This window comes from Anolis carolinensis, chromosome 3, assembly GCF_035594765.1.
Source record: "Anolis carolinensis isolate JA03-04 chromosome 3, rAnoCar3.1.pri, whole genome shotgun sequence".
Taxonomy (NCBI): domain Eukaryota; kingdom Metazoa; phylum Chordata; class Lepidosauria; order Squamata; family Dactyloidae; genus Anolis; species Anolis carolinensis.
The window spans coordinates 91,492,146-91,511,129 of record NC_085843.1 but is presented as its reverse complement, the minus strand read 5'-3'; the positions used below and the strand labels follow the sequence as shown (position 1 = coordinate 91,511,129).

The following is an 18,984-nucleotide window of genomic DNA, read 5'->3' as shown; positions in this document are numbered from 1 at the left end:
CCTCAGATAGTTAAGTCCCAGTCGTTTAACTCTTTCTTGTTAAAGGCTCTCTTGCTGTAAGTTTGCTATCATCAAATCCAGGAATCATATTCAGGGTAGGGTATCCATGTATAATGTAACTTCAACTGTAATACAGCAAAAAAAGGTGCAAATTAGACTCAAGTAAATAGGATACAACAAAAAACCACAAAACAATAATATCTTTATCACTGAAGCCACAACTATGGACATTTTCAAAGCATCAGTACCTATAGTCTAATGTTCACTATGGGCTTTGAGCTTTCATTGTGGGATGCAAAAGGGAATTTCCATGTGGGTAGTTACAGAAATGAAGATTTAACCTTCCCCTTAACCTCACTTTATGCCTATCAGATCAATTAAGCAAATACTTTTCAGGACCTGCTTATCTCCATGACCGCCTCCTCCCCTATGAACCCACGTGGGCCTTGAGATCATCTGGGGTGGCCCTTCTCTCACTCCCGCCTCCGTCTCAGGCACGGTTGGTGGGGACAAGGGAGAGGGCCTGAGACGGAGGCGGAAGTGAGAGAAGGGCCTCCCCAGACGATCTCAAGGCCTGCATGCATAAGATTTTGATATATATTTTTATTAGGGATAATAAAAGGGGGGAGGGGTATTTTTCTTCTACAAGTAAAGTGGGAGAACAATAATATGATAGGATAGTAGGAAAAACCTATAAGGGAGTAAAGTAAATGTGGGTAGAAATTTCAGGTATGGCAGGTAATGGAAAAGGTAGAAGGGTAAGGATGGGTCAAGGGGTAGGATGATTGAGGGGGATTCTTGACTTCCCAATCTTTATCTTGTGTATTATTCTGCTTTGTTGTATTATTAATATTTATCTTTATTTTGTCCTTTCCTTGTTCTTTTGTGTGATTCACGTTCCTTCCTTCTTAAATTTCATTTCTCCGTTATTTAATTATCTGGCACTGATACATGCCTTGATTGTCTTTGAACAATCTCCAGTCTGTTGGAATCTCAGGACACCCTGTGTGTTCTTTCATTAAAAACATTAATCTGTCCATATTCATTATTTCCAAAACTTTATTTCATCAGTGATCTATACTTGGTATTTCTTCAAATTTTCATTTCTTCACATATGTTATTCTTGCTGTAATTCTTCATGTTTTTATATTGTCGAATGATATTTTAAATTGTAAGTCGCTCGGAGCACTCTGGTGGAGAGCGACTAATTAAGAAATAAAGTGAAGTGAAGTGAAGTGAAGTGAAGTTCACTTATGTTTATCCCAATTCGTCTTCATCTTCATCCATCTTATCGAGATTTGGAGTGGCCTGTCCAGTATCCATCTCTTCATTTTCAGGTGAATGGAAGTGAAGTTCCTTTGGTTTTTTCTTTCATTTATTTTCTGTCTGGTCAGGTAGATTATGATCTGTATCTTTCTTCAGTTTCTTATAAAAGTCTTTTGCCTTATCTTCTGTTGTTAACCTAAGCCTTTGATCTCTGTATGTCACCATGATTACGTCAGTCTTCTCCCATCTGAACCTAATATGTAGTTTCTTAAGTTCTTCTGTTAAGAACATGTATTTTCTTCTTTTATTCAATGTCGTCCTTGGGAGTTCTTTTCAGATGGCTATCTTTTTTTTCTTTGTAAAAAGTTGGATTTGTACTGTTCTGTCTCAGAATTTCATCATGAATTATTTTGCCCTCCGACCCCCTGAAATAATGAGTCAAGACAAGTAAACTTGGGTTTAAAACTGGGCAAATTTATTGAATGTTACCTGTATAACTTTTAATTTGGAACTAGGGGCAATTCTCAATAGCCATCTATAAATTTGGTGAGGCATATAGCCAATATAGGTGGTCCTGCCCCACCATCTTTTTAACTGAATGTAGGGAGAAACACCAGGTCCCCATCATAACTAAACCTGGATGACCTGAAGAGGAATGTGGTGGAGAGTTCTGCCTCCAAAATGCTTGAGGTCAAAACCTCCCATTCCTAGGCCATAATCGTTCACCCTCGCCGGGGCTGTATAACCTTAGGCGAGGATTCATGTCTCTGGCCCACACCAAAACTGTGGTGCCTTATGGTGCACACCAAAATATGCAATTCCCCTAAGCATTCAGCCACAGATCAGGAGTAAATGTCTATTTAGCTCCTGACCTCCACCAAATCCTCCAAAATTCCCCTAATTCCTTTTTGTAGGTCAGCTAGAAAAATTTGGTTGCCCAGTTCGGACAGATGGATACCATCAGTCCGACAAAGGTCAGGATCATTGAACCTTATGGTGTCATGAGGGATACAATAACCCATGCCATCTTCCAAAACTTTCTGAAGGGCCCCATTGACCCGTTTCTGAGCTTTATCCAACCTTTTGCCATTCCCATAGGGCCAACATGGCCTAGGAATAATTGCTGACCATGCCAAGCCGGTATGAGGGGTTAGAAGAAAGGCTAACTGGAGGTGCATCTGCACTATAGAATTAATAAAGTTTGACCCCACTTTAACTGCCATGGCTCACTTCTATGGTATCATGGGTGTTGTAGTGTGGTTAAACATAACACATTTTTGCATCGAAGGCTAAAGACTTTGTGAACTACAACTCCCATGATTCCATAGCATTGAGACATGGCAGTAAAACCCCTGCACCTACCATGTACTCCTCTCTTTTTGTTTCTAGACATTTTCTATTCCATGAATTGATCATTGAAGATGGCAGTCTTTTCAATATATACATGGAAATGACTTGCTGATTTTTCTAGGAATAAAAACAGCAAAACACAGTCTCAAACTACACAGATAGATATTTAACTATGGGAGCTGCCCTTTACTCTGCGTTCCCATTACAATAGGATCAAGCTACTATTTCATAAGGCAGTATGTCTTACAATGACAAGGCTGCTGTAAGGCAAGCTGATGCTACAGATAAGCTTCACCATGCACACACACCAAAAGAATTTCATGAGACTTAACATTCCTAATCCCTGTGCAGTTTACAAAGGCTATTCTTTCTCACACAGAAAGCTGGCACCTGAGGTCCAAGGCCTCAGGTAAGTAATGTATCAGTTTGTAAAATAAATGGAATTGTTCCCTTTCCTGCCTATCCTTTGTACTAGGATTATTCTGGCAGTTGCTATACCTTTTAGAGACCGTGACAGAATTTTGTCTGCTTTGAAGAGAGTTAAGAGATTTATAAGAACAGTGGCTAAAGAAATACTATCTGATAAGGAATAATTGAGCTGAGCTTGACAATAAAAGAGAAATCTACATTTAAATAGCATACTGGACACTTCCTGAAAGATGTCTGTGTGCTGATAACTTTGGCATTTAAAAAAAGTTATGAAGAAGAAATAGGTAGAAGTTAAATTAATGTTTAAAATGGAATAGGGAAAGTACAAATGAATAGTACAGTAATTTTCTCAAAACACCAATATCTATCTAAATTTCCCCCAAGAAATCTTCAAAAAGATATTGTTTTCTGACAATCTCATTATTTTAAACTTATGTTTCATATACTTTTAAAACTTAAGTTTCATAGACTTTATCTTTTTAAAAATATCATTTTGTTTCACACCTCACCTCCAAATACATTCATTCTTAGTTTTAGTCAGTATGAAACAGCTTTGCCACACAAGTGCATATTTTGGGATGTAATTCCATGTGGGGTCTTCCCTTCATTTTCTATATTTGTTTGTTTGTTTGCTCTGTTTCTACCCTGCCTTTCTCTACCCTGAAGGAAACTCAAGCTGGCTTTCATGGAGACAATTCAGTGCCTTAAAACATATAATACAGATGTTAATATTAAATAACTTTAAAACAGACATCATTGAACATTTAAAAACATTACAATTAAAATCACGCCATCCAAAGTCATCACTTCTGAACATTGATAATTTCCTCTTTATTCATTCAAATTGTTAAACTTGTTTACTTCTGTCTCTTTTTCCCTTTTATGCCTTATGTAGAGCTCTAAGCTTCCTTTTATGCTTTCATTCTCCATGTATCCAACCCATCCAACAAATTGGGGGAGGGGGAAAGTGGGGAAAAGCCAAGGGAACCATCCTCCTTCATTCCCTATCATCTTTCCCTGTCTTCTGGAATGGCCTTCCATCCCACGTGGTTTCCCCACTTCCTCTTCATGTTCTCCAATTAGGAATCAGGTAGCATCCAACTCTTCCAAAGGCACTCTGGGCTCCATTTCTCCATACTGCCTGAAGGGAGCCCCACAGAGTCCCACCAAAAATTGCCCTGTATATTTCTCTGTATTGGGCTCTGTGGGACTCAGTTACAGCAACATAGAGAAATGAGAAGACACAGAGAAGTCTGCATCTGATAAGATCCTTAGTTTGCTGAATGTAGATCCAATGGGCTAAGATCCAAATGTATAATTTTGTATGTCATAGCAGGAAAATAAAGAATTTTTGTATTATTTCTCTTCCAGTACAGACATCCATGGTAATATCATTGTTCTCCCCTGGTGTTTTAGAAGTCTCTCAGTTTTTCAGAGCAAGTTTAAGGAAGCTCAATATATTGCAGGAAAAATGTGTACCAGTTCTGATGGAAGAAATGGGAGCTATTGTTTGCTCACCATACAATCTGGGTCACTAAATGTAATGGGATTTGTTATTTATGAGAACTCATTTAATTAGGAGCTAAATCCATGTACAAAGATAGCAGTTTTATACCACATAATTGTCATGGTTACTTCGTATAAAATTATGTGGTTTGTAGTTTGGTAAAATACTGAAACTTGCAAAGTCTGCTTGTGTGTAAGGTAAAAGTAAAGGTTTCCCCTGATGTTAAGTCCAGTCATGTCTGACTCTGGGGGTTGGTGCTCATCTCCATTTCTAAGCTGAAGAGCCGGAGCTGTCCGTAGACACCTCCAAGGTCATGTGGCTGGCATGACTGCATGGAGCGCCATTACCTTCCCGCCAGAGCGGTACCTATTGATCTACTCACATTGGCATGTTTTCGAACTGCTAGGTTGGCAGGAGCTGGAGCTAACAGCGGCCGCTCACTCTGCTCCCGGGGTTTGAACCTGGCACCTTTTGGTCTCCAGCTCAGTGCTATAATGCACTTCACCACCGGGGCTCCTTATTGCTTGTGCGTAGTGGGCATTAAAATGTCTATACAGTAATAGCAATGGAGAGTCTGTAAAAAATGAAGTCCTTGCTGAAGAAAACAATGGAAGACCTTAAGGAATCATTCACATTGACTTTTGGTAGAGTTTAAAGAGCAAGACCTTTTATATATATTAGTGTATTGTGACTGTCACTAACAAGTGCAATCTTGATCATACTTGTTTTTCCCCTCCCTGCAGCACCATTGACGGAAAAACCACCAAAGCTTTTGTACCCTTTGGAGAGTAAACTGACAGTTCAGGAAACACAGCTGGGTAAGTGGCATCCAATACTGATATTATTTAATGATGGCAATAACATTTAAGATTAAAAGGTTGGCGTGTTGGCATGGCTCTATGTTTTCTATATAGATTTTCTTGAAGTTGGGTTACAACAATGCCATTTTGTATTGATATTATTGTGAAAATGAAGATGATAACCCACTCTTTTCAAATGAGTTTCTGCATAAGATGTCATTTCCCTCTTTAGCTTGTAGTTTCTCTATTTGTAAAAACTAATTTAAAGAAGTTAGCTGGAAGTAGATGAATGGGACTGAAGGACACAACTGAATGTATAAATAAGAGTTTTTGGCTGTTGCATTTATTCTCTTTGTAATGTCTTATTTACTAAGAAAACTATGGGACACAATAGAGCAAATGCAGAAACCAAACTTCAAGTTTAATGTGACCAACTAGATGCTGTGAAGTTTCACTTTGCTTATTGGAAACAAACTTACTAAAATCAATGTTATCACCCTGTCTAGTTTTGTAAACTTCTTTTAAGGCATATTTTCACACTCTACACAATTTTGTGCTTCCATAGTGTTGTTAGAATCTGCATGAAGTTCATTAGTCTATAACTCATCATGAGAATTTTCATGATTCCTTTATTGTAATTGTTACGATTACCTTCTTCTGCTCTTGTGGCCGCTGTAGTTCCTTTCTAATATTTTGTGAAGATGTGCAGGGTTTTGGTCTTCTATTGATTTGGAAAATGTAGCTTACTGATTGTTGCAAGATTATTATTATTTGTTTGTTTTGCTTTTTTGAACACAGTAAAGTCATTATATTGCTTATACTAAAATAATCCATTTTTACATTTGGGGCCACTTGTGATAATGTTTGCTTCCACTTAAACACCTGGAAAGAATAAAAGATAATAGTTGTTCGTTGGTCTTACCACCTCATTACTGAATGAATAGGACTTCAACTGTATACTCTACTATGAAGACTTGTATGTTTAAACAGGCCTTTGAGAACATCTAGCTCCAATGGTCTGCAATAAATGACACAGCACTGCATTTTCATCTCATTCCCTGTTCCTTAGCTACAGTTTGTACTGTCCCATTCCTTGTCTTGTTTACAGTTTGGCCATGTCTTACAGTAGTTGTCACCATAGGTCATTGGGTGTTATTCTGAGTTTTACATCTTTGTTTTTATATGCTATAGTTTTTACTTTATTGTATTGTACTGTGCGTTTATTTTATGCTTTATCTTAGGCACTTTGTGCCATATGTAACCTGTCCCGAGTCCCTTTGGGGAGATAAAGGCAAAGTATGACATAGCAAACGAGATATATATGCTGGATTTCATAAAGTTAAAGTGGTAGTGATGATGATGATGATTATTATTATTATTATATTTTTACTCTGCCATTTCCATAAGCGAGTATTTTATTGACAATTATATTGTACTGTAGTTTAACCTTGAAAGTATTTCTTATGGAATGAAAAATGCTTACTTTGATCTGGGATCATTTAGATCAAAAAACATCCCTGACTTTATGATATCATTTTTATTTTATTTTATTTTATTTATGAATTGCCTCCCAGTCTGCATAGCCTTTTAAGGAGATGAATAATTGAAAACTACCCAAAACAATATAAAGATTAAAAATATTTAATATCTTTAAAATTGCTTAAAGCAGTCTAAAATTAACCCTAGAATCCATTTAGCTATTCAGCCTTGTAGAACCTTAAATGAGATGGGGTAATTTCATTGATGGGGAATTCCACATTTGATGAGCTGTTGTGGAAAAAGCTCTTTCATGTACTCACCAACCACATGGTGTTGGGACATACAACATGGCTTCCTCTAAAGGTCTAAAATTTCTGGGAGACTCGTAAGAAACCTTTCAGATATCTTGCTCTCAAGTCATTTAGGACTTTATAGCAACAAAAGCAAAATGAATAGAATTCTTGCAGGAATTGTGTTCTATGGTCTTTAAAATGCACAGAAAGACTGGCTGCTGCATTTTGCACTAGCTGAAGCTTCTGAATACTTATCTAGGACAACCCCATAAAGCACATTATATATCTGTCTTCTTCAATAAAAGGCACAGATTATGCATTTGTTAAAGCCTGACTGCTTTGGTGGCCAGCCTGGGAGCAGTACAGGATCCAAGAGGAGTCCCAAATCTGATTTTCCAGAATAAGAGCAATCCCATTTAAAAAACAACCTGTGATCCCAATCTCAGGTTGGTTTTTTCCCATCTTGTTTGGATTAAGCCTCAGTCTTATCCACATCCAGTAATTTACTGCATCCAGTCAACAATTCATTACTACTACAGCCTCCTTTGAATAAATTCTAAAGGAGAAATAGAGCTGGGTAGTGGGTACAGTTACTCCAGGCTTGACTCCAGGATTTCTGAGATGAAACAAAATGCCTGTCTCCATTCCGATTTGGGTTCAGGCCTGGGTATGGGACAGAAACAGGTGTCAATTGAGCTCCCCAGCAGCTGCATATAAATGTTGAAAAGCATTGGGAGCAGTACTGGAGATATAGGGGACAGACAAATGGGCAAAAGGCAGAACATTAATCACCCATAACTACCTTGGGGAAAGTTCATCCAAAATAGTCTAGAACCACTACAAAGCAATGCAGACAAATGACCCAGAAAAATGTCAACCACTGAAATGCCTAGGAAGACCCATAGAGACTTGGTGACTCTGAGACAAAAATATGGCCTGAACCCAGACTGGCAATTCACTTCGTCCAGGAAAGCCTGCAGTTGTGTTGCCATCACTTGCTCTAGGGAACTTGCTTAGAAAGGGGAAATTAGAGACTGAAGTGATAGTTACCTAGGGAAATGGGGTCCAATGAAGGGTTTTTTCAACAAAGATCTTCCAATGGCTTCTTTTAGAAAAAAATGGAGCATAGCCCTCTTTCACAGAGCATTTACAATTACACCACCTAATAGGCCAGTTGTCCTCTAGCAGCTGTAATTAGCAATTATTACTGTGGTTATAACAGATAACTACTTGGCCTCACCTCTCCAACGAACTTGTCGAACATCATGTCAAACAATCTGAAACTCATCCATCAAAGCTGGACAAGTACATGCCTCAGTTACTTCACCAAGCTGTTATCTTCCAACCAGAATGAATCAAAACAAATTTCTCTCCAAACATTTAACAAATGTGTTACAGCCCTTTTCTGAGGGTTCCTTCTCAGCATTATGAAGTCTAGGATATAACAGCCCCTTAACTATCCAGAAGAGCAGCACTGGATAAAACTGAGCTGATGTAATAGAGACAGTAAAGAATGATTTCTTTGCTGCTTTTACTCTGTAAAGTAGGCTCTAAAATGGACTTTAACCCATGCTCAGTTGGATTCAGTCTCAGTCTTTCTCTTCCAGCATTTTAGTTGTCAGTTCAAGCCATTCATTGCCCTTAGCTCATTGGAAAACCAAAGTGCCTATTGTGAAGGCACGCTGGGGGAATTGGCTATCTCTAGGTCTGGCTACCCAAGCGGCGTTCGGTTTACTCTTTAATTATACCTCAAACCCCAAAGTAAACACTCTTGAAGCTGGTTAAAAATAACCAAAATAAGTTTATTGAACATAGGAAACAGTCCTTTTACTGTATTAGAAATAATATGAGGTAAAATCACTGAAATTATACAGAAATAAAACTATATTGATAGAGAATGAAGGTTATAAAGACTATAAAGGATAAACACACGAGCTATGAGGAAACTATAAGGTAAGGACTATAGGGTACATACAAAGCTATGATAAGCACTATCTATAATGACTCTGAAGTAAACTATGAGGTAAGTACAAGGCTATGATAAGCACTATCTATAATGACTATAATGACTATGAGGTGAACTATAAGGTAAGTACATAAGCTATGAGGTAAACTATGAGGTATAATAACTATATGGTAAGAACATAAGGTAAGTACTAGGCTATGAGGTAAGCTATGCTCTTGGTAAGTACATGAGGTAAGTACTTCACTATCAGGTAAGTACGTGATTTATGTTGCCTGTTTGAATTTGCCAGGTCAAAGAACCCAGACCAAATTCTAAGACCTATCTCTAAGAGGTTTTTCTCTGGAATGCCAAAGGAGGGGAAAAAGCCTCTAGAGCCTAGCTCACAGGCTGAACCATCACATCCAAACCTACAGGGGAGTCCCAAGCTCCACCCCCAAAATGAGAGCCAATGGAACAGTCCTCCCAAGAACAGCAACCAGGAAATAAGCAAGAGAGGGAAAGCCAAGTAGGACAGCACACCTATGCTTTGCATCCACAAACAGGAGACTTGGGAACAACTGTGTCAGTTGTTTGAGTCATCTCCTTATTCCACAGCTCAACCAGGGAATAAACAGAATCTAGCAGCTGGAAAATTCCCAGAGCATTTGGGAATCGTTTTGAATTCATTTGTTTCTGACAGCAGACCATTTCAACAGGACCACAGAGACTGGAAGTATCTGAAAATTTAAAGCCTATCATGTAGTGATCTGTCAATGACAAAATGGTCCTTTTGAACTCAGATCACCATCATCATGATCAACAAAAGCCAGATCAAGAATGCAGCCTGCTACATGTATAGGATGAGATATTGAGGCAGACACATGGTTGACACAAAAGCTATGGGATGACCCTGATCAGGGCCCCTCAATATGGATGCTGAAGTTCACCAGCACAATAGGTTTTGGGGATATTAATCACTTCCTAGATTACCTCCAGCAGCTCTAGCAGGAAATAGTTGTGCAGTGGGGTGGACAGTAAACCAACAGCATCCCCATCCAGTCTTTCCCTATAGCTAAGTATATATATTGAAACCTTAGAGATTATCAGACAAGATACCTCAATGGTGTGCCTAAGAGATTGTTGGACAAGATATCTCAACAGAGAAATGGACTGATGATTAATCATTGCAATTCCTCCTCCCCACTCATCAGATCTTGCCTGCTGCTGCACTTTCGAACCTAATGGACATACCATATTTACTTGATTCTAATGCTCACTTTTTTGACTAAATTCCAAATATTAGAGTGAGCATTAGATTTGCATAATATGGTAAATACTTTTTTGGCTTTCGTGGTTTTAAAAATTAAGGTGTGCATTACATTCAATGGTGCATTAGATTCAAGTAAATACGGTAATTGTGGGGTAGTGGGACAGAGAGACAAACTTCTCTGTCCCACCACCTTTACAAGCTCATTTGATGGTAACAAGGGAGAGGGTATTTTCTGTGGCTACTCTTCATTCATTCATTCATTCATTCATTATCTTACAATATTTATATTCCACCCTTGTCACCCTGAAGGGGACTCAGGGCGGATCACAATGTACATATACATGGCAAACATTCAATGCCATTAGACATATTACATATAGACAGAGACAAAGACACAGAAGCAATTTAACATTTACCAGCTTCCGGCTTCATGAGGGTATGCTCGATTCCGGCCAAGGGGGAGCTGCTGCTTGATCATCCACTATGACCCTGAGTCCTCATTCTTCCACATACTGCTGGACAATTTTTATGGTGTCGTAAATCAGTAAAATTAGCCTCCCCACATAAGCGATACCTAAATGTCCTACTTGATAGATGCAACTATCTTTCTGAATGCTTAGGTAAAAAACGAGCTAGGCTATTTTAATAATCGGGCACTCAATCTGACCCAGGCTGGTTCGAACTCATGACTAGTCAGTAGTGATTTATTGTAGCTGGCTACTAACCAGCTGCGCCACAGCCAAAACCCTAGAACTCCCTGCCTAGAGGGACCAGGATGACCTCATCCCTACTTACCTTTCATAGGCAGGTAAAAACTTAACACTGCCATTGGGCATTTACTGAATGATGAGAGGCAGGCTGCTGGGAATTATGTGAATGGGATTTTGGGAGCCTGTGTAGTTTTAAGGATATTTTAATATTTTTATGTTCCATGACACACAGGATTTAATTGGGGTTTTTATTTTTATATTCCTATTTTAATGTATTTGCTCTGTTTTAATTGTATTGTGTTATGTTTGTTGTTAGCTGCCTTGATTGGAAAAAACATGAAATAAAAATAAAATAAACAAATCTGTCAAGTTGACACCTGCATCTTCAGCTAACCAGGTTTCAGTTATACACAAAGTTTACTTGGATCAAGTTCTGGAGATATTTAGTTTCATATTCTTGTATGCTATATTTCTAACTGTAATACCATATCTTCTATAGAATGAAGATACCTATACTATTTTCCTCTCCCTCAATGTACTTTCAATAAGTGTTGTTTGAGTTTTATGTGCATTTGACTCCTTATCATTATAGTGAGGGATGTATTAATTTCTGACTCTGCAGTCATGCAAATAATTCAGTATGTCACTGTTCATTTTGTGTATTAGCCTGTACATATTAGAATACATTTCTGAAATATAGCTGCAACATGAATAATAGACATCTGGTGTCTGGTGTCTAATTTTCTTGGGCCCAATACTTTTCTAAAGTATAAGCAAGAGTACATGTTTTGAATGTTCAAGATTTTCATGCAGTTGCAAATCACAATGATGGTATGTCAGTAATTTCAGTTTATATGCTGGTGTTGTGGTATTGCCACACTATTACAATGAGTTATAATCCAGGGTTTAAACTACATGCAGTTTTTTCTTAGATCTTTACATTTTCAGAAAACAAATAATGGAACATGGCTAACAACAGAATGCATAAAATAATATCTAGGTAAAACCTAAGTTTTTGAACTTTGGTGCTGGAAGAGAATCCTGAGAGTGCCTTGGACCGCAAGAAGATCCAACCAGTCCATACTCCAGGAAATAATACCTGACTGCTCACTGGAGGGAAGGATATTAGAGGCAAAGATGAAGTATTTTAGCCACATCCAGAGCCAGCCCTAGGTATTTTTCAAGTGTAGGTGAACAGAATTGTGGCGTCCCCCTCAAACCAATCACTGAAAAATAAAAGCGTTGGATAAGCAAAAATGTTGGATAATAAGGAGGGATTAAGGGAAAGCCTATTAAACATCAAATTACATTAATATTCTACAAACTAAGCACCAAAACATCATGCTTTACAACAAATCAACAGAAAAAGCAGTCTCAACTGCGCCCCCATATGTTTTGCGCCACAGGCAACTGCCTAATTTGCCTAATTGTTGGACTGCCTCTGGCCACATTATGAGAAGACATGAAAGCTTAGAAAAGATCATGATGCTGGGGAAAATGGAAGGAAAAAGGAAGAGAGGCCGACCAAGGGCAAGATGGATGGATGGTATCCTTGAAGTGACTGGATGGTATTCTTGAAGGTCGCTTTCATGGGTAGAAACAATTCAATTACTAAGAATGGCCACCAAAGAGGCTCTCTCTCATCTTTTCCTGCATGGCAGGGAGTTGGACTGGATGTCCCAGGTCTCTTTCAAAGTTATGATTCTTTTATTCTATAAGCATGGTTCAGGGAATCAGCAAAAGGATGCTCCCAAAGATTTCCATGGTAAATTGCCCTTTTTGGGAAAATTTGACTCTTTCAGATACTCTGGGCTCAATCATTTTTTCAAGATGGAATACGGTGGCTGTGGATTCCAATTTTTTTGGAGTAGCGAATCATCTCTGCATTTTAACTTACATTGTTTTTTTAAAAATCTCATAGTTTCTAATCCCTGTCCTCAAAACCATTTCAGCATATTGGATAGCTGTTGTAAACTTCTAAGTAAAACCCAGAGTAGATTTACTGACACTCAGTCCTTGAACAAGCAAACTTTTTGCTGAAAATTTCACTTGAAGTAATAAATATTTGAAATTTTGCATGTTTTAATAATGCATTTAGGCTTTGACTTTTTATTTTCTTGGGATCTTTTAATAATATACACAGTTCATTTAAGTTTATTATACATTAGAAGAGAACCAACTTCCATTGCTTTGTACTGGGCTTTTTAATGCTACAAGAATTGAATAAATGTGTTCTAAATAAATATACAAATATATCTATTCAAATATAAAGTGTATAAGAAAAAAGTTGTTTCTAAATAGAGGGTAAGTTATCAGATATTTGCCTTATAGCCTTCTACAACATGTCTTTTGCCTCTCCTTCATTGAGGGCAGAAAGATAAAACAGTTATGGCAGTCTGAGTAAAAGTCCTCAATGACCATATACTTTGTAGAAACAAGAAAGTAAGTTCCCTGTGGCTGGAGCTTTGGTCTAGTTAACTAGACAAGACAGGATAAAGATCTCATCATATTTTATGAAACATTCTTTGTTTGCTTTGAGGCATCATACCTAAAAACCTTTTATAACATTGTAGCAGACCAAAAATGCATTTTTCAACAAATTACAAGAAACAAACTGAAGCACAACTTGTCTCCTTTCATATTTCATCCTTAACCAAAAAAAAAAAAAGGATTTATGAATTTACACATCATCATCATCATCTAAGGCTGGATCTACACTGCCCTATATCCCAGGAACTGATCCCAGATTATCTGCTTATTCCAAATTCTCTGGCAGTATAGACTCATAAAATCAAGTTTAAAGCAGATAATCTGGGATGAGATCCTGGGATGCAGGGCAGTATAGATCCAGCCTTAGCTTTTCAGAGCCTTCTCTGAAACATAAACTGGAAATTAGTGAAGTTTATTTTCCCAACATCCTTAGTTTAACACATAGGTGCAATTGTAAAAATAACGATGACTTTGCTCTTTCACAAAATTGCAGCAAAGACATCGTAACAACTTCATTCTGGAACATCAGTCTATTACCATTCAGTCATGGAACAGAACTTTTACACCAACCTTAAAGCAACACAGCATTCCCTTTTAATGTTCCACAGGGTTGTTTTTCTGCTTATCTTTGTTTTACTTCTTAACTTTCATAATCTCCTTTGGTTTTGTGCCAGGAGGAGGCAGTTTATAAATAAAATAAATATTCCTTAAAACAAAATCAGCCACAAAAGGGAGCAGTATGTTACAATATATTTATCTTCACAGAAAAATAAATAAATGAATTAGACCCAGGCTGGATCTATACTGCCCTTTATGCCAGGATCTGATCCCATATTATCTGCTTTGAACTTGATTATATGAGCCTATACTGCAGGATAATCTGGGATAATCAGAAAATCCGGGATCAGATCCTGGGATATAGAACACTGTAGATCCAACCTGAGCCAATATTCACTTTTCATCTGATTTAATATGCAGTTATACTCAGATTCTCAAAATATTTACTCAAAAGTTTAGTCTTATTGATCTGAATTTAAAATTATCATTACTTTGAACTAGTTCTCAGAGGTTATTTGATTTCTAAAAGACTGCAAGAAAGTGGTTAAACTCAATAATCTTTACAAAAATAATTGACTTCTTATCTTATTTATAATGGCATTACTAGGACATCTATATTTTGGAGCTTTTACTATGAGTTTATAATGATGTTGTTATCACATGAGCAAAATATCATTACTTCATTAATTGCAAATTTATAGTTGATTAGTAAATCAGCAATTGAAGATGTTTGAGAGAGATGAATAAATTCTAAGATAAATACAGATAAATACTTTAATGAGTTGCTTAGTGAATTTCATTTACCCAGTTTACCTATTTTCTAATTTCGATATCCGCCTCTGTGTTATGAAATCACAGTTTTAATCTTTAGAAGGGTTATTCTGCATTCAGAGAATGATCATATCACTTTCAAGAAGGAAATGATGGTGGCAGGAGTCCCTCAACCAGCTTGGAACATGAACCAGTAGTAATTGAAGCGTAATTTGATAGTGGGTGTGGACTTTTTTATTTATCTGTTCAAAAAAGATTCAGTTCTGAATGTATTAGTGTAGTAAAAATAATTTAATTCAGAGTAATCTGAGCAGAACTGGGAATAATATATCTCTTCCACTTCCCCCTCCCCCTCCTCCTCCCCCTCCTCCTCCTCCTCCTCCTCCTCCTTTTCTTTCTTTCCTTTCTCCTGGTAGGGACTCAAGGAGATTCACAACAGTTAAAACAAATATAGCTAAAAATTCATCTCTCACAATAATTAAAACTGGTTTAAAACATAAGCATTAAAAAGAAAACAACAAGTAAACAATACAGCACATTATGTAGAGCTCCTTGAGCAATCTGTCCTGAAAGCATGCATTCTCTCTCCTGAGTTATCTTTGTGTTCTATATTATTTCAATCATGGAATAAAAAGACAAGACATAGAATGTTGGGTTAAATAAAGGTAGCTTTACCTGAAAGGAGTAAAAGGGGGTGGAATTGATACAGGTCCAGATGTGTACCCTAGATTATTTTCTCAGCCTTTCTTTGAGCAAAGCACCTGAATTCTGAAGGCAATCAAATAGTTGGATTGCTCCCTGACTGGCCACTTATTGAAAAGGAAACCCAAGTCTTAAGACTTTATAAATGAGAACAAAATTCCCAGGCCAACTTCAGGAATAAATTCTTTCCCACTGTACATGGCATAGGACCTGTGGAGGCCATTCCGGTAGGACAGAAGCCCTACCATTCACCAAAAGGAATGCCCAGGTGTACATAAAAGTCTTAAATTCTTCCCCAGTTGCCTAACAAAGGACAGCCTATTTAAGGACATCACACTAACTAGCAAAGTCCTTCTGAGGCCCCTTCTACATTGTCATATAAAATCCAGATTTTCTGCTTTGAACTGGATTATATGGCAGTGTAGACTCATATAATCCAGTTCGAAGCAGATAATGTGGATTATCTGCTTTGATAAATTGGATTATATGGCAGTGTAGAAGAGGCCAGAGATGATATGGGGCAAGCAAATAAGCTCAGGCAAAGGAAACAGTATACCTACCCAGCTCCAAAGCCAAAAAAAACTCAAAAAAACTTACACTGCAATGAGAGTGGGAAGGTGGGTCAATTTGTGACAATTCAATGAAGTACATGGGGAGGGGGTGGTGGTGGCAGGCTTTAAATAATGTATGATCTTTCTGCCATCACATTCAGGCACCTTGTGACGGCAGTGAATTTCACTACACTTGTCTTGATGCTCAAAATATATTTTGACTTTGGTTTAGTCAGAAGTGCCACACTCCCATTTTTTTTTATCAAAAAGCATATTAATACTGTGTCATTAAACTAATCTCAAAATTACAAACAGTCCCCTGTAGTGAATTTTGATCTTTATGTTATGGAGGAGAAATACTTTCAATGCAGGCATCTTGCTTGCCTGATCACCATAAAGTCCTCTTTTCCACTGGTTGTTTAGTGCAGTCTGCTTCCTTCCCTGCTCTCTTTCTCTCATAATTGGATTACTAGATATCAGTTTGACTGTAGCAGTAGAGTTTTTTTTTTAACCAAGTGCCTATATTTGCATTATGTTTGATATATTCAGTTTTGTATCAAAATCTAGGTCCTGCATGTTCTTATATAACTGGAGCTTAAATATATGTTGATATAAATCACAAATTCTTAGGAGTGCAAAAATTTTGTGATGTATGGTTTGTATCCTTTGATGTTTGCAAATAATGTTAGTAGTCAGCTCTTCGTAATATTTATAAATTACAAGACTGGCTCATACAGTCTTCTGAGTGTTCCTAGAAATACATTGTGAGAGGATGGATTTTTAATCGGGATCAGGAGAGATAGCAACTTTTGTCTTCCTGCTGTATAAAACATCACCTTAAACCTTTTTTCTTCCATTACAGTTTGGAGGCTGTATAACTGGAGAGAGTCTAATTAAGATGAGCCTCATTAAAATAATTTCTGGATCAATTGGACAGTACTATGAGATTATAAAATCATTGCTTTATTTTGATTAGCTTTTGGACAAAGTTAGTGCTGTGTACTATGTAATCATTAATACTCGTATTCTGCTAAAAGAATGTCAGATAACAGCTTCCAGTACACATTGTTGACAATGATGACTCCATGATCACTTTAGAATCATATGAAGTTAGTCTGTCAAAATCTAAATTCCATCCAGACCTAGGAAAATTTACTATTTGGAATACAGTTCCAGCTGATCATCCTATTTGGGGGAGTTTTGAATAATCCAATATTTCTAAAAATCCAATATTTCAAGCTCTGATCCTATGTACTTATAAAACTGGTTGCATTTTATTGAATTTTCCTTTTCTATACCTCTCAGTGCTTTAAACTATACAGCTATAAAAACATTTTTTCTAAAATTGTATCATATAAGGATACTTGTTTAAAATATTATAAAAGATCTCATTAGGTTATCTATGTTGACTGGAAACTTTAGCAGAGATTTTAGAGAATACAGATGCCTTCCTTCTCTATATTTTTGAAGAGCTAATTGGCTTCCATAAATCACTGAAAATGTTGTATCTCTAAGATATTTTCATTTTTGAGGAAAGATTTTCTCTTATATAAAACTAGACTAAATGTCAGGGGGAAACCTTCGCTATTACCTTTACAGTAAGATTGTTTTAGCTTCAGAAGACTTTTGTGTCGTATAGTCTTGTGTCCATTCAAAACGTAAATCATAATTGTTAGAAGTATATTCTTAAAAGTATAATCTAACAATTATGAATCAGCTTAACTAGCTCTTATGGCACTAAGGAAAATGAATGAAGAAGTGGAAATGTTTTGGGTATTTATATTTAGTTCCTCTGTGTAGAGTAAAGGTTTTCCCCTGACATTAAATCTAGTTGTGTCTGACTCTGAGGGTTGGTGCTCATCTCCATTTCTAAGCCGAAGAGCCAGTGTTGTCCATAGACACCTCCTAGGTCATGTGGTCATGACTGCATAGAGCGCCGTTACCTTCTCACCGGAGCGGTACCTATTGATCTACTCACATTTGCATGTTTTCAAACTGCCAGGTTGGCAGAAGCTGGTGCCAACAGCGGGAGCTCACCCCAGATTCAAACTGCTAACCTTTTGGTCAGCAAGTTCAGCAGCATAGAGGTTTAACCCGCTGTGTATTGTTTCATGTTATTAGTATTTTAATGAAGTCTACAAAGGCTGTAAGATATATTTCAAAGCATAATGTCTTTCTTTGGATTGTGTAGCTGCTGTTTATCTCAAAAATTGAAGTGAGACTGGACATTATGGCAAACCACGATATAAACAGCATCATTGATTTGTTTATGCTTTTTCAGAGAACAGTGCTGTCGCAATGCATATCTAGTGCCAGATTAAATTCTAATGCAATTTAGTGTTTCGAAAAGTAGCTCAGGTTGCTTCAGGCTATGACTATATGGCCAAAGAAGACCCACCACTTATCTGCTGAGAGGAATTCACATGTTGTATGGCTGGAATCACAGCAGAACCACAGTTTAGCATGGAACAGATAGGGTTAAAAGAAGACAAAATACCCATGTTTAAATATTTGAATGGATTTCGCATTGAGGGAGCAAGCTTGTTTTCTGCTGTTCCAGAAATTAGGACACAGAACAGTAAATTCAAACTACAATAAATTGCACCTAAGAGATTCCACCTAAACTTCCTGAGGTTAGAGTTATTCGACAATAGAATATGCTGCTTTGCAGTGTGGTAGAGCCTCCTTCTTTGGAGGTTATTAAACAGAGACTTGATGGCCATCTGTCAGGAACATTTTCATTGTGTTTTCTTGAATTACAAGGGGATTGATTGTATGGTTCTTGTGGTCTCTTTGAAATCTCTGATTTCATGATTCTCTGCCTGCCCAAAGGTTGATGTCTTCTGGAATCGCATTTCTGTGT

The 18,984-nt window shown here is 37.3% G+C and overlaps 1 protein-coding gene across 4 annotated transcripts in view; it reads left to right on the top strand.

The window, feature by feature from the left end:
- The window catches only part of il1rapl1 (interleukin 1 receptor accessory protein like 1), a 1,149,188-nt gene that overhangs the window by 852,590 nt on the left and 277,614 nt on the right, over nucleotides 1-18,984 (top strand). For all 4 annotated transcript variants that reach the window (XM_062977208.1, XM_062977207.1, XM_062977210.1 and 1 more), the window contains one exon: nucleotides 5,296-5,370. In XM_062977208.1, the coding sequence (XP_062833278.1) occupies nucleotides 5,296-5,370 (75 nt within the window). The remainder of the gene's footprint in view (nucleotides 1-5,295; nucleotides 5,371-18,984) is intronic.